Here is a 26,233-nt window from a genome sequence, read left to right as displayed (position 1 = left end):
CTTCTGTAAGGGGATGTCCAATTGCCTACAGCTGGGCTTTGGGTCTCCACTCCACACTCCCCCTTACTCACAATGATATGATTTTTTTGTTCTGATGATGCCTGATACCTGATCTCTTCGATACCTCGTTATCGCTCAGGCTGGTGTGCTTTTTCCATGTGGGATTTGTTGCTTCTCAGCTAGATGGCCGCTTGTTACCTTCAAGCCTATCAGCTTTCTTCACCACATTTGCTTATGCACCCACTGTCTTCAGCAATTGTGTCAGGAAGGTGACCATCATGGAATGCCAGTTTAATAGAACAAAGTATTCTTGCATTGAGAGATTACTTGAGTAGAAGCCCAATGTCCATCTGCTACCTTAATACTAAACCTATACATACATGCACTTAGATCTATCTCCCCATCAACCTATATAAATACATTTACATATGTACATGCCCACATTTAGACCTCTATAAATACCCTTTGCCTCCTAGCTCTTTTCTCTATTTCCGTTTACTTTCCTTTTGTCCCACTATCATGTTCAGCCTTCATTTGGGTTTCAGTAATTCCTCTCAGTTACATTACTCTTGGTCACGCCCTACCAAGCCTCCTACACTAATGTTTTATTTCTTGAAAGCGTTTGGTGGACAAGACCATATATTTGGTGTTCAAAAACGTGTTCCAAACCAAATGAGTGTTCACTTTGCCTAGGGCCAAGCTATAGAAAGTTGCTTGGTACAGCTATAATACCTTCATTTCCCTCTTTTCCACATTATTACTTTTAATTCTAGATCATCAGTAATTTAGAAAACATTCTAACTCCTAATTAGCAAATGCTACCATCAATCTGAATAAGATGTTAAAAAATTAGGGTAGAGATACCAGGAGGATTAAGGGAGGGTGAGGGAAGAAAGGGGCAAGCAACTACAAGGATCAACCCAGAACTCCTTTCCAGGGGGGATAACCAACAGAAAAGTGGGTGAGAGGTGACCGAGGATGAGGCAAGATATGAAAATAATAATCTATAACTTAGCAAGGGTTCATGAGGGAGGGAGGGAGGGTGTGGAGGGAGGGGAAAGAAATGGGGAGGTGATATCAGGGGCTCGAGTAGGAAAAGAATGCTTTGAAAATGATGATGGCAGCATATGTGCAAATGTGCTTGACACAATGGATGAATGTATGGATTGTGATAAGAGATTTAAGAGCCCCCAATAAAAGTATTTAATAAAAAAATTACAAAAATAAAAAGCCTATTCACGTTGGTAAGAAAAGGCTAATTCAGTCAGTTTGCTTTAATATATAAAATCAGGCAAATGCAAGCACTAGACAGTCAATTTCTTTGAAAGTAAATTTGTATAACGGATAGGATTTCAGAAGAAAAAAAGGGGAAAGGTAAACATTATTGGAGAGTGTTTTCCAGGCAACAGGACAATTCATATGAAGAACTCTCCCTGCGAAGAAAGAATAGCCAGCTGAAGATAGATATCTTCTTCAGACCCTATCACTCCAAGGAAATTGATAGTAGGCACCACTGTCTACTTTTAACAAAATGGCCATTTTTGTGTTCTTTTTTTTCCCATTCTTGTGTTCTTAAAACATCTACAGAGATATGACTTCAGGAGGGATTCCATTCCCAGGACATGTTCATTATCCAAAAGATGTATTTGTCTGCCCCAAATATGTAATCGTTCAATAAAAAAATTATAGTGGACTATAACAGAAATTGTGAAAGTCACAAAGCACTCTTGCATCTTAAGTATATTAGGCCTTCAAATGTATGAAAATAAGAAAAAGTGAGAAAATCAAATGGTATACGCTAAACAGAAAAATAGCTGCTGTACCCATGAAAAAGGATTAATAACCTTATGAAAAAATAAGCTTATATAAGATTAAGACTCCCATGGATCAAGAATAAGATAATTCACAGACTAATAAGCCAGAGAAAACCGAACCCACTGCCAACTGCATTTATTCCAGCTCACAGCAATCCTTTATGGCAAAACTATATAAACCTTTCTGGAAGTGAACCACCGATCTTTGTCCAGTGGGTTCACACTGCTGACCTGTCTGTTAGCAGCTAACCACGTACACTGCGCCACCTGGGCTCCTCTAGACTACAAGTGGTATATTAACCATTTTTAACAATTTAACTTCTTTAAATGAGAGAGATGCAAACCAAGTGAGATATCATTTTCATCTATCAAAATAGCAGCACTGATATGGTTATCATGGACAGGTGGTAGTTGTGCATGAGGTATGTTGGCCAGCAACTAAATCCAGGCATCCCCCTTATGGAAATTCCATCACTAAAGGCTCTGATACTCCATAAAAACGCCTCTGAACCAGCAGTTCTCCACCTGCCTTACGCTGCAACCCTTTCATACAGCTTCTCGTGTGGTGGTGATTCCCCCCAACCATCAAATTATTTTCATTGCTACTCCATAACTGTAATTTTGCTACTGTTATGAATTGGGCAACCCGAGAAAGGGTTGTTTGACCCCCAAAGGAGCTGTGACCCACAGGTTGAGAACCGCTTCTCTATACAGATTTTTCCCCCCTAAACTGATATTTAATGCAAGTATAGAAATTTAGGCCTGAGAGCATATTCTAGAGGGGAAAACAGGGAAAAGCTGGCAAAGTCTTCAGATTATAACATATTTTCAATATATTTCTATTCTACATGCAGCTCTCCTCAGAAACAGAAACTGAGTTCTAGGATCTGGCTAGTGGTTGGCAATATTAAGACTCAGAACTGTCCACAAAGCCACAGAATAAAATCCACACTAGAGCGTCCAAAGTTAAGACACAAAACATGGGGCTTGATGGTCTCTGTAGTTCTAGCACTTCTCTTGAGTTTATCTTTTAAAGTCATTTCCAACTTTTACCACATTTGTGTTAGTGAGATTTATGCTTTAGGAGGTATGAGGCTGTTTTCTCGCTAAACACGTCCATGTTGTCAACACTGTGAGGAACCTGGAAGCACTGCTGTGTAAGCTTGTGGCTCCCTTGGTAGATGGAAGCAATGCGGAACGTTCCATCCTCAAAAGCACTCATGTTCCATCAGTAACATTGGCACGCCCTTTGTTCTTCATTCCGTTGGGGAAAAACATCTGAGGTCCATGCCATTCAGCTAACTGACAACAGAAATCACCTGGATCTCGTGTTAAAAGCCGCCAATCTAGCCAGCCAGGTGGAGCTGGAGATTGTGCATTTCTAACAAGCTCCCGGTGGGTGGCAGTCCTCCAGAGCAAAAAGAAGTCCTGCTACCTTCTTCCTCGCAAGGCTAACAATTCTCAATTCCCAATCATTCTAACTCATGCATCTGACTTGCTCTGGTTTAAGTGCACAGGCCTCTGTCCAACTCCTGCCACAATCCTGTGTGATTCCAACATGGATAATCCAAGCACCACCCAGCCAATCAGTTCCCGGATCTTCAGTGAAGTCCTGTCAGCTGTCTATAATCTCTATGATCACCGCCAGACAATTACTGAACACTTTCCTCAGGTGACTTTGCTCCAATCAGAGATTTGGATCAGACAATCTTATCACTAGTCAAAGCTTCTATTTAAAGAACAAGAACTATATAAATGCTGTATGCTTTATGTACAGTCTATGTGCACCCCCAAACAAACAAACAAACCCGGGTCTATCCACTGAAACCTAACCCTGAACTATAGTGTAAAACTATTCTTGTGGGTTTCCAAGGCTGCAAATCTTACTGGAATGGAAAGCCTCACTTTTCTCCTGCAGAGCAGCTGGAGGTTTTGAATTGTGGGCCTTGCAGTTAGCAGAACAAGTAATGCACACCACATCACAAGGGATCCTGAATTATACACAGGGACCTCAGAGAGTTCAGGGGGAAATTTCCTTTTATTTTACCAGTTGTTGGAAGCCGCCTTATGTAATCATTACTTGGTTAGCTCCCAGGGCACAGGCATCTCAACTGCAACCTTTTGGACTACACTCCTACGTCTCCCCCAGGAGCACACTCCACTCCAATGTTCTCGAAGTCAATGTCCCCTTGCAGCCATCTCCACACTGTGCTCTCCTTCACCCCAAGGTCAGAACAATTCTGCCTCTGCCCACCCTCACAGCTGACCATCTCTGTTCACCCTCTGGTCTACCTCTTGTATCATCATCATCACTCACCAGGATTCCTGGAGTAGGCCATATTCCCTGCTAAAAAACAAAAACAAAGGAAAAAAAATCCCCTCACTCCCTGGTTCTTAGAATAGCACTGAAATGCTTCTGGGTGCTCGGGCCCTCACCTTCCTCCACCCCCAACCCCAGAGGCTACTTTCACAGTTCTCAAACAACGGCGTTAGGAAGCATCAAGTTCGGTCCTGTGTCAGTCATTCCTGTTCCTTTTGCATAGGATGCTCCTTCAATCCTTTAGTCTTTAAGACGTAAATTAAATGAAACTTCTTGGGGGAAGCCCTCTCTTGTGTCACCAAACAGGCAGAACCTCAAAGGTGCTCTCTTAGTAGCCTATACCTCTGACTTGTGCCATTCATCAAGATTATAATAAGCAATTCATTACTCAATCACTTGTTTAATGTCCATCTCTCAAATTAGAATTCAAACTCAGAGGGAACTGAGGCCCCCCCCTAGTTTATTCTTGTAGCTCCAATCACCCAACAAGCCCAGCACATGGCAGGAATTTACTAACCCATGCCTAACTCCAGAAGGATCTTATTTTCAGTCCATTATTACCATAAGTTGTAGCACTGTTTTTATTAAAAGTGCTTTCCTCCTTGCTTCAAGTCATTTTATAGGCAGCCTGGCCATCACCATTAACAAGCAAATATATAGTTTCTGGGTCTGGCAGTCTAATAATCTAGCCACATGGTGGCAGTTCAAAATTATCTCCAAATAGCGTAATAACAAGGATGCTGCTGCAGAGTAACGCAACAAAGAATCACTTCTATAAACTCACAGGTCACCCTTCTCTGATACAAAACTCACGGATGGCATGGGTTTCAGGGATTCAATAATTCCTCATATTTTATTTTGAGAAGATGGGAAAATTAAGTGGCCAAATGAGGCAATTATTCTCAAATTCCAAGCTTCTAGTCGTCTCTTAAATACAACCCTCCACACCCTCATCATAACTCGTGATCATAAAGGAGAACAGCTATCTTTCCATCATTACAATGAACTAAATGGAAGGCTGCTTTCTCATTAAGAACTCAGCATCAAGTAAGTTCATGCTAAATGAATGCACTGAGACCCCCAAATTCAACACACACAAACTCGTTAACGCTGGCATATTTGAAATTATGCTTCAAGTTCTGTAATAAACTGTAAAAACTCACTGCCATTGAGTCTATTGTAGATCACAGTGACCCTATAGGGCAGCGGTTCTCAACCTGTGAGTCGCGACCCCGTTGGGAGTGGAATGAACCTTTCACAGAGGTCGCCCGATTCATAACAGTAGCAAAATGACAGTTATGAAGTAGCAACGAAAATAATTTTACGGTTGTGGGGGTCACCACAACATGAGGAACTGTATGAAAGGGTCGAGGCATTAGGAAGGTTGAGAACCACTGCTATAGGGCAAGGCAGAACTGCCTCTGTGGGTTTCTAAGACTGGAATTCTTTATAGGAGCAGAAAGCCTCATCTTTCTAATAAGCATATAAAGACACTCTATATACTGGTAATACAAGGGAGTCTCAATGTGCTACATATTTCAAACCAGTCATATTGCAAATTGTATTCATAGGAGTCCTTCCGGCTACACTAAAAGTCATCTTAAAAAGACCGATGGAAACTCTCAAAAATAAGTACCTCAGAGCAGAAAAACACAAACCAGACTCACTGTTCTCGAATCAATGCCAACTTACGGTGACCCCTGTAGGACAGGATAGAATTGCCCCTGTGAGTTCCAGAGACTGCAACTCTTTATAAGAGTTGAAAGCTCCAGCTTTCTCTCAGAGTAAAAAGGTAGTTCAAATGATTCTACCTGACGTTTGCTGCAGTGACTCTTTGTTACCACTAGGTGCTATTAACTGCTTCAGAAATCTAGGGAATAAAAGGGGTATTTTTTTTTATGTCCACCAGTCCTGCCATTCTTCTCAAATTACAAGAGACAAGCCTACATTTCAAATACCAGGCCCCAGTGTAGTCACATCCTTGTATTTTTCAGGTAGCAAGTCTCAATCCTTGGCTTCCCACTACAATCCACAGAGGATAAATCATACTGCTGCAATCTGAAGGAAAGCCAAGCCTATTCCTGTTCCTCACAATAGACTTTTAATTCATTCTAGAATTAAGCAGGGGAGTGAAGGGATTAACATGAAGACTAATCAGTTGCACTTCACTTACTGTCTCAAAACTATTATTTTTTAACCGTCTGTTTACCTTAAAGACTAGTTTTTGCTAAAGATTGTATTTTCAACCAGTACTTGAGTATCCAGGTGACTCTGACATCTAGAAGTGGAGACAAGACTTTTGGATTACAATAGTCAAGATTTAGGAGATTTTTATTCAATGACCAAAAAACATAATATGCTATCACAATAATTAGACAGACTGTTATAAAAGGAACACCTTCTTAAAATTGCATGCATTGGTCAAGCCATCCTAATTCTAAAAGGTGTGTTCTCAGAAGCCAACAACCACAAAAACCCTTAATGGTTCCTAACTGAAAAGAAACGGCTTCAGCAATCTCAAATTAAACCTAAACCGTTCACATAGTTAAGTATCAAAGCCATTTGTTTGACAAAACTTGAAAACAGAATTCAATTGGAGAATTTGCCCATACCATTTAAAAATCAACATATTTTCTTTCATTGCATTCACTACAAGCCCCTCAATGAAACATCACTTGTCAAACTTCCTACTTGTGTTTCCTACTTCCCATTTCTCCTTCTTCTTTTCTAACCCTTCTGAACTTTGTCCTTTGATAAGATAAATAACTTTTGATCTCAAATGGTTGTTTATTCTACAGTGTGCTTAGTTCATTAATGTTATTTGTTCCCCTTATGGGCCAATCCATTGTTTCGCTGAAAGTTGACCCATAGAGCTGAGTTCCATTCCGGACCAGAAGAGAGGCTAAGGCCATAATTTAAAATTATTTCTTATGGGTATGCCTATATTTTAAAAAAGAAGATAGGTCAGTGTGAATAAAAACAGAAAGTCTGGTGATTACAGAGTGTGTTAGTATTCCCAAAATCACATTCCCTAAAATATCTGAAGACAGCAAAGATTCTAATTCATCACATTTATTTCTTCCTAAAGATCAATATATCTTTACTATAATTCTCACCATAACTTGAGGATACATATTTTCTTAAAGTCTTCTCTTATGTTCATTAGTTTTATCCTATCACTTTTCTCAATTCTTCTAAGTGGATTTAATATCGACATTCATCTTGTAGTAATAACTTAATACAATGTAACTGACAACTTTTTAAAACTCAAATTTCTTTTTAAAACTGAAAAGTAGTGGAATGATGTTTACCTTCAGAGTTATATGCAGTTTTCTTGTGTTTTCGGCAATAAACCCTACAAAAAAATAAAGAAATGAAAAATTATCAAGTAAGAAAAAGCAATTAAGATTTCTTTTTCAAGTAGGGGGAAATGTATGCTTCACAGTATTCACAATTGCATTGCAAGTGTCTTATTATTAGACTTGCTATCATTTCTATCAACACTAATTCCTTAGCACAAACACCCTTTACAATGATGGTAAAATGCTTTCAAATAAGGAAAACCTTTACAAACGCCTACAGAAAGTAGGGCTGGGGGTGGGGGGAATATGACAAAAAACAAAAGGAGAAGTGAAATAATTACATGTAAATTCCTTGTGAAGGTTTCTCTCGGATCTGAGCTTTGTCATGCAATGCACAGTGGTAGTGGTATGTCCTGTGACAGGTTTTCACATCACAACCTATTGTTGCTCCAGGACAATGGCACAAAGAACACATCTACAGCAAAAACAGCAAGGTATTATTATTAGTGGTTGAGTGTGCTGAGGTTGTGCTATCTATCAGCTGCTGTCAAGGAAAACCGATTGGTTATTGAAAACGTTTCTAGGTAATAGTGCTTAGTTTTCTGCTTTTCTTGGCTGGAAACCAGGTGAATAAAATACTATACCAAGGGAGATTTCTCCTTCATGTTAACGACTCACAAAATTAACTGAACATTATTCATGTTTACGATTTCACTGAGGTCAGGAGAAACTGAAAGATAGCAAATCAAGAATGTGAGCTATGAGTACCAGAAGTGTCAGATCTTTTTGAGCAACTCAGGTATTTCCGGGCTAAATATGAAAGGTTTAAGTTACTGGGGAAACTATCTCATGCCAGAAAACAATTTCCTCTGTTATTCCATTTACGGAGCTTTGGTGGCAGAGCGGTTAAGTGCTCGGCTGCTAGACACATGGTCAGCTGTATGACTCTACCAACCGTTCCTCGGGATAAAGAAGAGGCTATCTGCTTCTGTACAGTTTCACAGCCTAAAAAACCCCACGGGACCAGTTCTACTCTGCCCTACAGGATTGCTAAGAGTCAAAATCCACCCAGTGGCAATAGGCTTAGATTTCTACTTTTAGTATGAACCTGCAAAAGAAGCCTCACGTTTGGGAGCCTGGTTAAGATGCACTTGAAGGGCTAAGCGATTAGGTAGATTATTTTTCAGTACCTTGAGCTCTGATAGTATTTTGTGATGTCAAATTGATTATATTGTGAAAATATGCTATCTACTTCAACTGTCATAAGAAAATTTACTTCTGTTACTTATCTCTTACATTGTGAGTTCAGAAACATAAGAAAAAGAACTCGATGCTTTCACCAGATATCTCACCTTCTGACTTTACCTTTTAAGACTCCTCATCTTAACTATCTCATGCCCTAGACTTAGAAAGGAGAACAAAATTGCTTTACCCAAAAAAGACTCTGCAAAGATGGCTAGGGATTGTGATGAGTGTCTCTCGGTGTACTAAGTGGACAATGAACGAGGCTCTCTCCTAAGCTACAGATGCCATACGTAAATAAGTGCACGGTGCTGTCAATCCGGAAAATGGCTCGTTTTATTACTTGGGTGCTCGATACCTTTTTCTTAATGCCAACATGCAAGACACTTACCACCCTAGCTCTTGTCTTTCTTGGTTCCTAAACAATTTTAATGTATACCAAGAGGCATATAAATTCCAATAAATTTGACATTCGTGTAAGCAAGTAAACACTCACTCTTATTCAACCTATCAGCATTTATAAAAATATTCCCATCAAAGATATTTGCCATGGTTGTTGTAAGCCAGGTGGGGGTTAGTGCCCCTTATTAACGCAGCTAGCTCCTGCTACTTGCAGGCTCGGTGCAGCCACTTCACTTTTATGAAAGACCTACATCAGTGCCTGTATTCACTAGCCAGAAGAAATCTTTAAGTTTTTGTTTCTATGAGAAAAAAAAGGTGAACAGTAAGCTTTGGCTTTTTTTTTTTTTTAAGCGTTGGCTTTATATGGAGCCATGAAGAGGCCACGCAGACCTCTTTAGAGAGCTGGGGGCGGTGCCAAGCTCCTTCCTGGGAAGGACATTCCAGCAACTCAGTCGGCAGGGCTTTAAACAGGGTTTGAACACTTGATGCCAATGTTCCTTCAGGCTCTGGGGCTTACCTGGGGTCTGCTTTATGCCATCTCAGTCTACAAAAGAGTTCATAGGAACACTGCTTTTCAGACAGCGGGGGAATCTCTACTTGAGAAATCCCTTAGTTCAAAGAATCATTTCACTAAAAAAGGAATCGTATCAAATCTCACACAGGGGATGCTGTTATAGAGTAAAACCTGTAAAGGCCATAACTTGGGTAAGAGAGAAACCTGCGAAGAGAAAAAGACTCAACTCACTGCCATTGAGTCAATCCCGACAGGAAGGAGAACTGCTCCTGTGAATTTTTGAGACTGTAACTGTTAACAGTAGAAAACCTCGTCTTTCTCCCGAGGAGGAGCTGGTGACTTAGAAACTTAACCTTGCAGTTAGCAGCCTAACATGTAACTGAGAAAAGGAAAACCCCCACAAATTTTCCTCCCAGTGGAATGTTGGAAATGTGGTAGGGCTGTGCTTTGTCAAAGTGGCAACCTTGCGAACCTGGGAACAAGGCAGTCCTGTTGAGTGCCAGCTCTCACAGGTTTCACCTTGTACTTTATTTTTCGTTTGGTCTTACAAGCCCATATGTCCAGGGCTGACTTTCAATAGATCACAGCAGGAGATCAGCTCTGCTTTGGAGGAGAAGTCAGCCCAAAGCCGGTCATCTATGAATGGTTTATCACCAGGATCCCCGAAAACATACAAAGCATGGTAGGCCAGTGGGTGGCCGTCACTGTACAATTTGCGTGACTGGGAAATTGAGGTAGTGAGTCATGTGTACTGCAGCTTAATTTTGAGGCTCTATCTTTTCAGTGAACTGTATTCGTGGTCCAAAACCTACTTATTGAATATTTTAGAAAAAAAAGTACATAAAGAAAAATATTCCATCACTCCAACAAGTCACCAGACACCCCCGTGTTGTGGCACGGCTTACATGCAAACTCTTCTTCGCCTACTCCTTTGCAATCTATTTTTTTCTTTACACAGGAAATTGAGCAGTTCACCCACTTCACTAAGAATTCAATTACAAGTAGTTTATCCTGAAAGTACATCTAAAACAGGTTTGGAGAGGTGTATTGTGAAAAAAAATTACTGAGTTGAATAAGCAAGCAAAAATTAAAGGGGAAATGTTTATTTCGAAGTGGTGGCAAAGAAACAAAAAAATGAGCCCTTTCATTTCAGCCAATGAAATGGCTGGGAACTAGTGCACAGTCTCGGCAAGCACTGGGCAATTTTTTGTCAAAGAGTCTTTCAAAAGGTTGCATTTTCAGATCCCCAGACACTATATTTCTATAAATCCAGTCTAGAAAAATATCAGACTCCAAAGAAGTTTTATATAAAATCACGTTCATTAAAAAAATAAATGAGGATCTGATACCAAGGGCTCAAGTAGAAAGCAAATGTTGAGAATGATGATGATAACAAATTGTACAAATGTGCTTGACACAATGGATGGATTGTAATAAGGGTTGTACGAGCCCCCAATAAAATCACTGATAAATAAAGCACGTTCATTGCAAAATTTTCCAGAATAGCCCACAGAAATAAAATCACCTATGAACAACAAAGGAAAATTATGTTATGGTATTAACCCACAAGGGAATACTGCATGGTTTCAAGTCAGGAAAGGTGTGTGACAGGGTTTTTTGTATTCTCTCACCATACTTATTCAGTCTGTATGCTGAGCAAATCACCAGAGAAGCTGGATTCTATGAAGAAGAACACAGGTATCAGGATTGGAGGGAGGCTTATTAACAACCTGTGATTTGCAGATGACACAACCTTGCTTGCTGAAAGGGAGGACTTGAAGCACTTGCTGATAATGATCGAGGATTGCAGCCTTCAGTATGGATTACAGCTCAATGTAAAGACGACCTAAATCCTCCCAACTGGGCAAATAAGCAACATAATAAATGAAAGAAAAAAAAAAAAGGACCGAAGTTGTTGAAGGATTTTGTCTTACTTGGCTGGCTCCAGTCAATGTTCCTGGAAGCAGCAGTCAAGAGATGAAAAGGCACATTGCCTCAGGGAAAACTGCTTACAAGACCTTTTTAGAGGACTGAAAGGCAAGGCTATTACTTTGAGGACTAAGGTGCATTTGAATTGTGGTGCTGGAGAATAACACTGAACCGATATCATGGACTCCTAAAAGGACAAACCAATCTTTCCTGGAATTAGTATGGCCAGATTGCTCCGTAGAGGCAAGGATGGAGAGACTTCATGTTATCTAGTTTGTTGGACAGGTTGTCAGGCAAGACCAATCCCTGGAGAAGGATATCACGTTTAGTAAAGTACAGGAGCAGCAAGAAAGGGGAAACTCCTCAAGGTGATGGATTGACACAGTGGCTGCCAACAATGGGCTCAAGCATAGGAACAACTGTGAGGATGGCACCGGACTGGGGGATGGGTGGGCGGGGGAGAAGTGTTTCATTTGGTCGTAGGTAGGGTCGCCATGGGTTGGCTGGAAATCACTCAATGGCACCTAACAAAAACAACAGCATACCCACGGGAAGGAATAGTCTACAACTATTCTTTTCAAAGAACATTTAATGACCCGGAACATGGTTTAAGTGTAATGTAAAGTGAAAAAAAATGAAGCAAGGACAAAATATTCTGTGTACTATGAGCTCTAATATGTTTTATAACGTACATTAACGGAAAATAGAGAGAGGTCAATATGGCACAATTCCAGGAGTGGTTAGTTCTGGATGGTGGGATTGGGAATTATTTGTTTTCCTTCATAATTTTCTATAATGGGAAAAGTTCTCTTAGATGTAAATCCATATTTTAAAAAATACTATCAGGAACACCCTAGCAAATGCTTCTACTACTCACCTCTCAGGCTGGGGATAGTGCCAAGAAAATCAAAAGTATAAAATATAGTGAAAGTGTTGTCAACTGCTTATAAATTCAAATGTACTTAAAGCAAATGGACTGGACTACTCTGGTGAGATCTACTATGCAAATAACCTGGTAACGATAGCATTTAAAACTGATAGTTTGTTTTTTCAAGTGAACAAAAGACTTTATTTTTCATTGTCAGTGCATTGCAACAAAAGAAAGAGTAAGATAAAATCAGTAAAAAATGTTTGCGGAAAGTGGGAACTACTTTTCTGGGCGAGGGGGTAGAACTAGGGATCAAAATTTACAAGATTTATTTTCTACAGTTTTCCTGTAATACAAACAGTCATATGTCTATCAAGAACAAAGAGAACAGCAAGATTGACCACAGTAAAACCCAAATGCACAATTTGCATTTGCTTACACAACTAGGAATGGAAAGTCCAACCTCTAAAATAAATGACTGTTTGTCCCTGAACTCCTATGGGACTTCAGATATGTAGCATTCACTTTGGCTCTAATCATTTTACTCCCTTAGGTGGATAATTATCTTTGCAAAGGCGTAGATTATACCCATCAATTCCTACTAGACTGAATTTCTTAGAAGACTAACACAGAATACCTCCTAAAGCAGTGGCCAATAAATCTGTTGTGCGTGAGCTTACTCTGGTACTGAATATTTAAATATCTTATGGCACGATTTTCCTTGGGCATATTTCTAGTAGCTGCGGCTTTACTGTAATTACCATCAGATACTCCTAGACATAGATTTAAGCCGTCTAAACTACGGGTTGGAAAGGTGAGATGGGGGAGAACAAGCCAGTGGAAAAGGCACCGATTGAGCAGAGGCAGAAATAAAGGTGGAGGATGCAAGACCAGACCAGCCTTGCTGGAAAGAAGGTCAAGAATCATGAAGAGAGCAATAGAAACAAAAGTAATCAGCTGACCAGGTAACTGTCTTTCAAATTTCTTGTGATACTTGAAGAAACAATGTATTAACACTGGGAGAATGGAGTTGAAGTTATGCTTGGCAAAGAGTAGATACTAAGTATTTCATAAAAGAACAGATACATGAATTCCAGATACTCTTGTGGGAGGGGGGGCAGCATGGGCGGGCGGGAGGCCAATGCAATAGTTGAAGAAACAATGTAATAACACTGGGGAAATTAAGTTGAAGAAACAGGAAAACCTTCCTGTCAGACATTCATTGCTCTCTACCATCCTGGAGTAAAAAAACAGCTTAATTTTCCCTTGAGCTTTCTCTCCTCTCTTTTCATACTGAATCAAGACTTCTCTGGCCCATTTACACTTAGCTCATCCTGGATACTTCTAACTACTTTCCAATTGAAGCCTTTCACTCCTTCAAATTCAATCAATTAGTGAGGTGCCATGTATTTTTAACTCTACAGAATGCAAACAAAACATTAAGAGCTATACTACTACATATACTCGAGTATAAGCCAACCTGAATATCAGCCGAGGCACCTAATTTTACCACAAAAACGGCGTTTAAAATCTGCTGAAAAACTCGGCTTATACACAGTGTTTTCCAAGCATTAAGCCTCCCCTTGCCAGCAAGTACATTCAGATTCATAGCGACCTTTAGGACAAAATATATCTGTACCACTGAGTTGTCCAAGACTATAAATCTCTGTGGGAGCAGACAACTTCTTTTGTTCTTGAGCTTACAATACAGCAGGAAGAAAAGCATGCTGTAACATGCTTTTGTAATAAAAGCAATGCATACAGGTTAAATTCTACGGCAGAACTAAACTTTGGAGTTTGAGTTGGATGTCAAAAAGAACTCCCCTCTCCCTTCCACTTTTTATTGAGGTTTGGGTGAAATATTTGAGAGCAAATTAGCTTTCCATTCAACAACTTATGTACATTATGTTTCCTGGGTTGGTGGCAATCCCCTCAATTTAACAGCATTCTTTCCACTTCCTCCTTGGGCTCCCCATTTCCATTTGTCCTTCATTCCTCCCCGTTCCTTCCTTCCTTCTGAGCTTTGGTTTGGGGCAAATGCTGCCCTTTTGGTTTCATATGATTGATTTACTGACAAGTATATTTTTCCTGGGTGTTAGTCCCCTTTGAAGCCACTCTGTTTGGCTGAGATCTGATCCTGTGGGGTGGGTTCAGTTCCAGGCCTGAAGAGTGTGTAAGGGCCACAGTCTCGATGTCAAAACCTTGTACGAAGCTACTAGGATGCAGTGATGAATGTCAGTACATAAAGGGTAGTGTGGATAGGACAGGAGGTTAGGGAACTGAGAGGCAAGTGGGATGCCTTGCAGTGAAGGGAGGGTGTATGTGAGAGAACACGAGTTAAAGATGGAAAAGGTGGGTTAAGATACAACTTCTGAAGGGCAGACTGAGGCATTTGTATGTAAGGAAACATTACAGGTGTGAATCTGAAAGTAATATTAACATTTAAAAGCAGAGGTCAAGCACTTACCACAATATATTACTGTATATTATGAAAGAGTGGAAAACAGGGTAGGATTAAGGAAGAAAGATACCTCAGAAATGGAATCAGCATGACAGATGTGGAAGAAAAGAGTGGAAAGAGGAAAAGAAAGGTTTCAGGATCAGTAAATGATGAAGACTGGTTTTAGAAAGGGCTGGATTTATGATGTTCACTAGACATCTATGAAGAGCAGACAAACACAAGAATACTACCATCATTACACTTCCTTCTCCCCATTTGTCATTGAAAAACAATCTTCCTTTGCCCTTACTCATGCCCCCTACATATTCTCACCTTTACACTAATCTGCTACTACCGGTCTTAATGACCCTTGCCTGATAATGGCTAGCTGATTTCCTGGATTCATTTCCTCCTCACTTTTTTTATTAAAAAAAAAAAAAACAAAAAACCCTGGCCAATAGGAAGCAGTCTTCATACCTAAATGGGTAAGATTCCTTCCACACAGAATCAAATAGTGTATATAGTATGGATTACCTTATGTGTGGGATCATGGCTTGCCCAGAAGAAACTCTCAAACTCAGACACCTTGTTTCACCTGGGTACCAAGCACTCCACTGGTACTGAGTAAACAGCAAAGTAAATACTGCATAGAACTGGCTTTTCCCCCAAAGGCAACCAAAATATCTTGAACAGAATCAAGGATCACAACATTCTCACACAGGATGCACACAGTTTTGTCCTTAAAAGTAACAAGATAATGCTCTGACCAGAACATACTACCAGGAGTTAGATTATGTCCTAAATTCAGTATGATGTTCATCTTTATTTGAAAATTACTCAGCTCTAATAATCACATATATTTTCATATGCGATTTTTGGTTGGGTACTTAAGACTGTCCAGTCTAGCTAGATTAGATTAAATTATATGAAAGTTCTGATCTTAGAGTCAACTGACCCTAGAGTCAAATATTAGCTATTCCACTTAAAGTGCTACGAATAGTCACATTAGTTAACGTCTCTGAGCTACAATGTTTTCATCTGCAAAATGAGAATGAGTATTTCCCCACCTCACAGAATTACTCTTAAAAGATTATATATGAGCACATATTTTAAGTACTCACATTTAAGCTCCGTATTTAGGAAATATTAAGTGTCCATAAACGTGAGCTTTCTCTACAACTCCAAATAAAGTAGGAAAAATATTCAGAGAATTTCATAATAAGACACGAGGAAAAGTATTACATTTGAAAAAGGGAACATTTATGAGTGAGAGGACAGTCAGGAAGTATATGAAAGATCATCCATTTTAATAAGGAAAAACTACTTCCCTTAATGAAAGGAAACAGACCTAGAATAAATGGATTTACATGAAGAAAGGAGCGCTACACAAGGGCGAGCTCTCAACTGTGCCGAGTGTTGCACAATGGTTCTTCTTTAGCTTCTTAGGGAGGAATCACAAGTCCTTGCTGTCCTGAAGAATAAGGCAAACAAAAATCTTCCCTTTCGAAGTTTACAGATAACCTTTGTTGGAGTTATAGAAGCTAAACTCTGGCTAAGTGTAGTGTATGATATATCTGACAGATACCAATTAGAATACTGACTACCCAATGCAGGGACTTCTAATGCTCTAATCATCTAGTTTTATTCAGAAAGAGTATTTCTTCAAATAGACTCAAATGTTTCCTTAAGCACACTTTAAAAGGTGAGGATAGGGGAAACCAATCGCAATGATCGATGCATAACCACCACTACCACCCCCCACCCACCGCCGAGGGGGAAGAACAACAGAAACATGGATGAAGGGGGACAGCGGTTGGTGTAAGATAGGAAAACAATAATAATTTATCATTGATCAAGGGGTCACAAGGATGAGAGGAGAGAAAAAAAGAGGAGCTGATACCAAGGGCTTAAGCAGAAAGTAAATGTCTAGAAAATGACGATAGGAACATATGTACAAATGTGCTTGATACAGTTGATGTATGGATTGATAAGAGCCCCCAATAAAATGATCTTAAAAAATTAAATGAGGACATGCATTTCTTGGTGAAATGGCTGGAGAATCAGAGTAGATGGTATAGATACAGGATCTCCAAATGGCTTCAATCAGGAGGGAAAAAAGATCTGTCCAAACGGCAAAAACAAGACCTTGAGATAAGAAAAGCCTTCATACTCTGGCCCGTATTCCCCAGTCCATTTTGGCGCTATACATGTACTGACACCAGTATCTTCATGAAGCATAGCTTTCCTTCCTAACCCTTGTAGCTGACGTGAAACCTCAGAAAACTGCCATGGCAGCAAGAACAGAAACCACACACCTGCACCACTTGATCTACTCAGACCGCCATTGTCACAAGACTCGGACCCATCTGGCCATCTATAGACACTTTCATTTCAAGGGCTGGCCACTTCTCACTATACTTAAAAAAAAATCCTTTTATTGGGGGCTCGTACAACTCTTTTATCACAATCCAGTGTGTCAAGCACACTTGTCGCCATCATCATTCTCAATTTCACTATCGTTTTCTTGGAGGCAAAGTGAACCCCTTAGGAGGCAATACCAGACAGACAAGAATCTGTCTAGAAGCACTCAGGGACCAGTACTCCTGTTTCCGATGATTCTTCAATGGGTATTTGCGACCCAGTTTTCACCTACAGGCGCACAGGATAAAATGCCTTAAAAAGTCAATTAAGGTGGCTGATCATTTATAGGGAGAATATCAGTCATATAAAATGCTTTGCTTTTTGCACCCTTCTTATTTGATTTATGGCTAATTTATTGCTTAGACAAAGCTACAGAGTGAAAAGGAGAAAACGAAACTGGAATTTTGACAGCACTTTTTGTAAAAACATTATGGTGAAAGGAACAAAACTAATGGCTAAAAGGATAAATACATTATTTCACAGTTGAACGTATAAATGCGACCTTCCTGTTCCCATATAGGTTACTCTAATTCTAACATTTTGGGAGAAGGAGGGGGCACAATTATACAGCCAGACTTAGGAATTCTCCTGTTTTTCTAGATGCCCACAGCCTCAGAAACACCTTTTTAAAGGGAACCCTGCATATCTTATACCACTTTTACGCCATGCAACACCATTGTTTAAAAAGCAGTGATTAAATATTACCTCTATTTTACAGTTGGAGAAAAGGCAAAAAAGTTAATGACTTATCCCTGGTTACATAATGTGTCAGTGACAGGGTTGATATTATTTTTTTAAACAGGCCTGGCAACATCCCTGCCCTACATGCTTTTCATGAACCTGAGCCTTCTCAATGATACTAAGAGGACCTAATTACTATTACTTATAAATAAAAAGAACAATAATTACAATGGTGGCTACCATTTATCAAGACCTAACTGTGTGTCAGGTACCATACTAAATCCTTTAAACTATCTCTTTTAATGCTGGTAAATAACCCTGTGAGTTAAGATTCGTCATTATCCCTTTTATAGGTACAACAAACATGGCTTAAAGAAGTAAATTACTTGCCCAGGGTCACCCAGCTAGTAGGTGAATTGAGTTGAGATTCAAACCCAAACCAAGTCTATTCCCATAGCTTATGCTCCTAAACCACTCCCTAGACTAAGAAACTTAATGATCACTTGAGAAGAAAATGGACTCCCTATACAATAACATTAAAAATTAATCAAAACAATTTATAATAGTGAAAAGTTCTGGAGTTTTCTTCACAAATGGGTCCAACTAAATTAAATCAGTACTGCCCGGCATATGCTATTGCTTCCTTTAAAACTAGACATTGCATGTTGTGGTTACACAGTTTTATGTCAACTGAAAGATATACAAAAAGTGTAGGGGTGGTATCCAACCTGTCAATCAGTCTTGATGGACGGTGCCTCTTTGAGGGCCCTGAATACCTCCCTCTCCCTCCACCTTGCCTGCTCGCTGACCCGAGAGTTGCTGAGCCTTGTGATGGATGTTTCCACAGACCCTGGATTCATGCGACTTTGCATCCATCATCTTGTGGTCTTCCTGCAGTCCACATCATTGCATGTGGTTGCCATGAATCTAAAGAGGGACTTATAGACTAGTACCAGACTTATGGACTTGAGTTGGACTGGCTGAGATGCTTTCTTGGTATACAATTACTCCTGGATATAAAGCTCTTTCTTACTAATGAGTATCAATGGATTTGTTTCTTTAGTCAGCCAACCTAAAATACACGTGTTAATAATATCTTAAAAAGTTAGGTATCGGGTGGAACGGGGGAACCGATTACAAGGATCTACATACAACCTCCTCCCTGGGGGACGAACAGTAGACAATTGGGTGAAGGGAGATATCAGACTGTGCAAGATATAACAAAATAATAACTTTTAAATTATCAAGGGTTCATTAGGGAGAGGGGAGCGGGGAGGGAGGGGTAAAATGAGGAGCTGATGCCAGGGGCTTAAGCAGAGAGCAAATATTTTGAGAATGATGAGGGCAATGAACGTACAAATGTGCTTCACACAATTGATATATGAACGGATTGTGGTAAGAGTTGTATGAGCCCCTAATAAAATGCTTTTTTAAAAAGTTAGGTATCAAAGCGGCTCCTGTTCTGACAAGAGCAGCATACCAAGTGACTAAATAATAGTAACAAGTCAGGATGTAGAAGTATTTTCCAGGAAAGTCCATAATGCCAAGGAATGAATACTAGGGCTGTAAGGGTTACAGTACAACCATTTTCAAGTAAATAGCATTCTTTCTATTTGAATTTGCTGTTAAGTACTAGGAAATAAAAGCACACTGTTCTGGTTCTGAGGGGAAAATATCAGCAAACTATAGAAAATGAGAAGTAGCAAATAAAAATCACACTAAAAAAAGGCCAATTTCCACTGCTAGCTACAGTTTGGCATGGGGAGGATAAGCATTTTCACAGTTAAGGCCTCACTGCAACAAAAACAGTCTGACCTCGGAATTCTCATTTTTTTTCCAGTATCAATCCTAGCTAGGCTTTGGGACTATTTCCTAATCTAAAGTAAATCTCAAAAGTTATCTTGGTATTCCTATTTCTACATGCTGCATTTTTCTGATATTAAACCCACTGCCATTGAGTCGACTCCGGCTGATAGCATCCCTACAGGAGAGAGAACTGCCCCACAGTGCTTCCAAAGCTGGAATTTTTATGTAAATAAGACTGTCACGCCTTTCTTTTGTGGAGTGGCTGATAGGTTCTAGCCACTGCTGCTCTCCTTTGCTGCAGAGTACTTTCACCACTGAGTTACTAGGGCTTGCGTTTTTAACACTACAGGACTGCTGTTCATAAGAAATTGTTCCTAAGCATCAACATGATAACCTCTATCTTTCCACCAACGTTTCATCTAGTGGCCATCAGCTCAGGTTTTCTGTGAAATACGACATTACTCAGTGCCCAAGACTGTCCACTGATGTTCTCTACCAAACTCATCCATGAAATAATCCAACACTGGATAGGAAGTTACTGAAGGTACAGTTTCGGGTGTACATAACAATAAAGAGCTTAATTGAGAACAATGAAAATAAACCTTTCGGTTAATTGAGTGCTCCCAAATCAACCATAAGGTGTCACGAATGCCAAGAGAGATGACATTATTTTGTCAATAGAGCAATATAATCACTACCTTGCCAATCTGGTTTCTGGTAGTGAAAAGAACAGGGACGTTACTCTAGCTGGTTTCAGAACGATGCCTGTGAAATTCACTGAAAGATGCCCAAAGTCATAAATGCTATAGTATATAGCGGGGTCCACAGGAAAACACTATGGTCGGCGAGGACTAACATTTTCCTCCTCAACATTTTCACTCATCAGAACATGAGTTATTTTATGATGGATGGTGCAAACAAATCAGAACTTAACTCTCTTAGCACACGATACACTCAAATTAAGCAAAGTGCTCATGTTCTAAGTAAACACAGCCTCCCCAAAGTTAATTCTCTCTGGAAAAAATTATTCATTCCTTTTTAGTCGAGTGGTGAATACATTAAACCCAGCTTTGAATTTTGCTCGTTCAGAGATTTTTTAAAAAAAGGACTGCAAGTTAAAATTATACCCAGCTAAATAATACAACACACTCCCTAAAATAAGCAATTTCCTCCTTAATTTTTATCCTCAAGAGGCAGAAATACCAACTTACCAGTTTTGTGCCTCTTTTTATTTCCTTTTGGACATCTTCAATAGAAAATCCACCAAGACTCTCATTATCAGAGTGTGATGATACCAAAGCAGATGAAAAGAGCTATGAAGTACATCAAAAAAGAAAATTATGGTTCACACCTGAATAAATCATTGTAAAACAGTGAATACGATGGCTAAAATTTAAAGGGCACATTCTAGTTAAAACAGTATCGAACTAGTAACAACTAATTTCTTAAAACTTAAATGAGGTTCTGAGGACTCAGGAATGGCTATTAAAATTTCAGTGCGTCAGGTCTTCTGGTTGCTGCCCGCATACTTACCATACATTTATGGTGTGCTGCCACCTTCTGGTTTTCAGATATTAGTAATTGTCCACATTCCTTGTCTCTATTTGACTTACAAAAGCCACATTTGCGCTGTCGTGTAGGCCCCTTTTTCTGTTCAACTGAGCTTGACATGATTTTTAAATTGCCTTTAGAATGCCACTTTAGCAAAAAAATGCTAGAGAATAAAAAAGGTAACAAAACAATTAATGTCCTTTGAAAACCAGTTTTTACATATTCATATAAGTTATTTAATAATTGACCTAAGTTTTAATAGATATTTCTAAATGGTTACTTATTACAAACAAGTTAATATTAAAACCTAAGATGATGTCATAAGAAAAAGCATATAAATTTTTTTAAACTAAAGTAATTGAAAAAATTAACTGTTCTCAAATTAGGGGAAATGTGAAATAATTGGAAGCATTTTTATGTGGCTAAGTGAAAAATGTACAGTGTATGATAGTACATCATCATCTGCTGATAAGATAGAAAATATTTTCATGCATAATTAGGTTCCCCCTCAAGGAGGCAAAGAAAGATTTGTCTAACAGCAGAACCAAGACTATTTAAAACACTATACAACATCCAGAGTGAAAATCCAAAGAGAATAGAATTCTCTAACTGCACAATTTCTTAAAGTTTACATACTGAAAAATATTAACAAAGTAAAAATAAATGTATTTTTTATCTGTAACTTTAAAATTAATTTCCAAGTTTAAAAATATATATCTACGTTGAATCAATTTTTTTTCTTTTCTACTGCTTTTTCAAATTAAGAAAATAATTAAGGTTATAATAATAACCTAACAAAAACAGGTGATGATAAAATATCTATACTATCTGATGCTGAGATTTACTCCACATTTTTGCCTTTGAAAGTTAACTGACAGTGATCTTCCAAATGCAATAACTTACATGCCTAAATTAGGAATACGGTATAAATGAAAGAAATCTTTTCTGAATGAGGCTTAAATTAGTGAAATTACAGTTACTGGTAATATACAGTCAAACAAAGGAAGAAAAGCTCTAACATGGAAGATTTCAAATTTCTATCATCACTCTCAACATGGGTTTTTCAGAAGACTACTAAATAAGCACCCTTAAAATCAGTAATTTGATTTGGGAGGCACCCCAAATTAACAGGGCTACACAGCTCAAGGACTCACAACACATACCGCAAACAAAATCTTGGATAGTTGCCTTAAAATTAATCAATGGAATTCTTTGCCCATTCGGATACATTCAAACACATTTACATAACACAGTTGATAAAAACTGACTTCCAAACACTACATTGTAGATTTCTTTTCATTTTTTTTACATTGTAGCTTTCTGAGAAACACTTGTTCATCAACAAGAACAGCAGCGGCTGGGTGCCAGCAAGGCGATTTTCTAAACCATCGCACATTCTTCACTATAAACACTCAGATGTATAATCAATATTTGAAATGAAGTCAAAATGCAGCTATCTTTTCATCTATGCATACCTGTTTTCCTTCTTAACTGGAAACTCCAAAGGCCCTGAGAGTCTCTGATTTGATGAGTTTAACAAACTCTCAGTGCTAGCTACAATTTTAAATACCTCCATCTCTCAAAAGGCACAGGATACTTTGTAACGATGTGGTATTTCATAGCACTGGCCCTAAACAGGGAAACTGACTGAAAATAAGCAGCAAATACTTTTAGGATTGAAGGGAAAGAAAAAAAAAACACAACAAAGAAACAAAAGGGGAAGTGTGTTTGTATTTGCTCAGGCAAGTATGTGTTCAGCTGCTTTATTAAGAGTACACCTACCAGAATCTCCAGCGTCAACTATGCAAAACATAAAAATTCATAAATAGGGTAAAAACTTGCTATTGGAAATCCAAATTAGTTTTCTTTGCAGCTCTGCAAAAAATAGCAGACACTCTAAGGCCACTGTAACACATCAGACATTTCCCCTGGTCACCCTGGCCAGTTGAAAGGACAGCACGTTATAAAATCTCATCTGTGCAAGCACCCTTACAGCAGCCCAGCGTTGGCTAGGGAAACGGTCTCAGTCCAAGACAATTCCTAGAGAAGAAAATAATATTTTGCTCCTCAAAATCATTCTAAAAGAAGTAGCTCCAAAAAATCTACCCACATGCCATTCTGCTTCTTTCCATTTATAACCAGGTACATTGCCTTTTCCTAATTTTGAGAACCTACCGAAGATCCCCCCAAATCCACAAGGGAGCAGAGGGATGGATACTGTATTTGACACACAACCATAATTTGGTGTCTTTTTTCCATAAGCAGTTGAAATGTCATATGTAAATTGAATCGAGCCATGCACAAGAGGTACACCAAACCAATGAAAAACTTTCCCCAATGTGCAATGATGAAATGGATTTTTCCACTAAAAGCAAAATAACGCATCTGTGCATATCTTTCTAGAAAATTTTTTTTAAATTTTACAGCCTCCTTGTAAAATGAAGTGCAAAACATCATGGAAACAATGACTCTGTAGAAAGGTCTTTATCATAAAAGACAGATTTTTATCTAATACTGTCTGTTTTGTTTGTGGTCTTTAGCAAAGCAGAATAAGGGCATTCCAAGGACCAATGTAAAGGGGCTTCAACAGGATGCTGTTTTACTTTGAATCTAAAAGGCAAGCAGAGATCAAAGCTGGATGCTTTTCCCCAACAATGAAGCCTCTTCCTTAAAGGAAACCTAAAACATCCATGTTACAGAGCAGAAATAAAGAGGCCAAGATAACAGCGTGGGGAGAATTTAAATGTCTTTAGCAAAGAAACACAATTTTTGAAAAAATCAAAACAAAAAACAACCATAAAAGCCAGATTCGTTCTGCCGCAGCAATTCACGCATTTCTGATTTTCCAAGATGCCCTGAAAGCACCAAGGTAGAAAAACCTGAAACATGAAGGCGAGCCCTCAAGGGCCAACTCTAGAGCTCATTCAATGCCTGGTAACTGAAAGATCATTTTCCCAGAAAAACAAAAACGAACGAAACAAACACCCCCACCCCCCACCCCCCTGCAGTTCCGGAAATTAAAAAAAAAAATCCACATTCCAGTGGGCTGAAACCTCCAGATCCAAGTTCTAGCAGGGAGATCGCCCCAAGAAGTCGGATTTTTGTCAGGAAAGTTCCAGCGAGAGCGGGAGCCCCGGCACGAGAGGGACCGGAAGGGCACCTGAATTCGGTTGCACGATAAGATTGCGTGCTTTCGCACTGCTTTCTGCGCTTCTTAGCGAGGAAACTGAAGGAATCTTCCCGTTGTTGCCAAGCCCAGGACACAGGACAATTCGGACCAGGTGGGCAGGAGCCCCGATGGTCCGTCGGACGCCTGGGAGAACAGCTTTCCCCCTTCCCCCCCACCCCCACAAGTCGAGGCGTAATCAACTTGGGCGCCTTTAGAATCTCAAAAAACGAACCGAAATGTCCAACGCCTCACAAAGCCTGGCGTCGATCCTCTGACCAGGGGTCGTCCCCCGGGGGCGCCAGGGACCCTCTCCGTTATTTACCCCCACCCCCACCCCTCAGCCCCGGCAGGGGGTGAACTCACAAAACTCTCTCGCCCTCCCACACTTGCGGAGGGCTCCTCTGCGTCTCAGTCAGGGGCGCCTCAGGGGTCCTTTGCCCAAAGCCTCCCAAACGCAGGGAAATCGCCCGGCCTTGGCTCTCCCGCGCCCCCCGCCCCCGTCTTCCCCTCAGGAGTTCGCCCCGGAACGGGCTTCCCTTTCAGCTTCGCCTCAGAACCTCAGTTGCACCCCGAACACTCCCCCCCCCCCGGAGTTTTTTCCTCATTCCGTCAAGCTAGCCCCTTCTGCCGCCCGAACGACGAGGAGTCTCCCTCCTTCCCAAATATGTCTTGAGCGAAACGCACAGGACGACCAAAAAAAAATTGTTTTCCCTCCCCCTTGTTTCTAGGGGAAAAAAAAAAGAAAAAGAAAGGTTGCGCCCCCTCCCCGAAGTCCAGGCTTGAGGGCGCCGCTCCCTCGGCCGCCTCCGGGGCACTTTCTCAGGCGCTCCGCTCCCAGCCCGGAGCCGCCGAGCGGCGCTGAGGGGGCCCCCGACAATAAAGCCAGACCACCGAGTCCCCCTAACAACGGGCAGGGGCGGCGGCCTGGCCACCGCCATCCTGGTCTCCTCCCGCCGGGCAGAGAACGGGGGGGGCCCGGGTTCCGAGGGGACTCACCGGCGGGGCCCAAGGGCGGGCGGCGGGAGGGGAGCGCCAATGAAGGGAAAGAGAAAGCGGTCGGCCCGGTTCTCCGGCAGCGCCCGGGAGCGGGGTACTGTCGCCGGAGGTTGTTTCCTTTCATTCGAGGAGACGGGCTCGCCGAGCGCCCTTACGTCGCCCCTCCCCCCGCCCCCCTGGCACGCACGCGTTCCACAAAGCGTTGGTACGTCCCGAGCGCGCCGCGGGCCCAGATTGGCAGCCGAGAGCGGGCAACTGACGCCGTCGCGGCAAGACGCATGTGCGGGGGGCTGCCCCCGTCCGGATCGCGGCGGTAGGCCCCGCCTCCGGCTCCCGCGCGGACCTGCCAGTCTCCGCTCGGCCGCCCCGCCAGTGCTTGAGGGCCGGATCGCAGGAGCCGGAGCCAGCGATTCTAAGATTTCGCTGTGTGCTGGGCGGAGGAGGGACAGGGACTAGAACCGTGGGACGGGTCCCCTGGATTAGACGGGTTTCCAGCAGTGGGTCGAGCGGCTCGGCCTGGTCTCTCGCACATGTTCGCCGAGGCCTTTCTACAGCCATTCTTTTCATTGTACTCTCGTGGCATCCCTTGCAGCTCAGACCTCCATCATCCTCCTTTGACTGCCAGGAAAGACCAAGATGCTTGTAGCGCACCCGGCAGCCTCGATTTCAATCCTTGGGCCGAACCCTTTCAGCCTCTGTCCCTCATTCGATTTGGACTTTTTGTCGTTTTTGAAATGGGCACTGAACGAGTAGCTGGCGGGCTAAGAGCGAGGAAGGC

General features: G+C 40.8%; 1 protein-coding gene across 4 annotated transcripts in view; it reads right to left on the bottom strand.

Moving 5' to 3' along the window:
• PHF6 (PHD finger protein 6) overlaps positions 1-25,643 on the bottom strand; it is an 80,860-nt gene extending 55,217 nt beyond the window's left edge. The window contains exons 1-5 of one of the 4 annotated variants that reach the window (XM_075539590.1): positions 25,456-25,643; positions 21,273-21,453; positions 20,951-21,052; positions 7,778-7,911; positions 7,446-7,489 (exon numbers count right to left, since the gene is read on the bottom strand). In XM_075539590.1, coding sequence (XP_075395705.1) covers positions 7,446-7,489; positions 7,778-7,911; positions 20,951-21,052; positions 21,273-21,410 — 418 coding nt within the window. In that variant the 5' untranslated portion in view covers positions 21,411-21,453; positions 25,456-25,643. Of the gene's footprint in view, positions 1-7,445; positions 7,490-7,777; positions 7,912-20,950; positions 21,053-21,272; positions 21,454-22,765; positions 22,981-25,455 lie in introns of those variants that run through there. The other 3 variants (XM_075539588.1, XM_075539587.1, XM_075539589.1) reach the window with 3 other exon arrangements.
• Between the last annotated feature and the right edge of the window lie 590 nt (positions 25,644-26,233).

This window comes from Tenrec ecaudatus, chromosome X (genome assembly GCF_050624435.1).
Source record: "Tenrec ecaudatus isolate mTenEca1 chromosome X, mTenEca1.hap1, whole genome shotgun sequence".
Lineage (NCBI taxonomy): Eukaryota > Metazoa > Chordata > Mammalia > Afrosoricida > Tenrecidae > Tenrec > Tenrec ecaudatus.
Note: the sequence above shows the minus strand (reverse complement) of the source record. Positions and strands in the feature narration are given on the sequence as shown.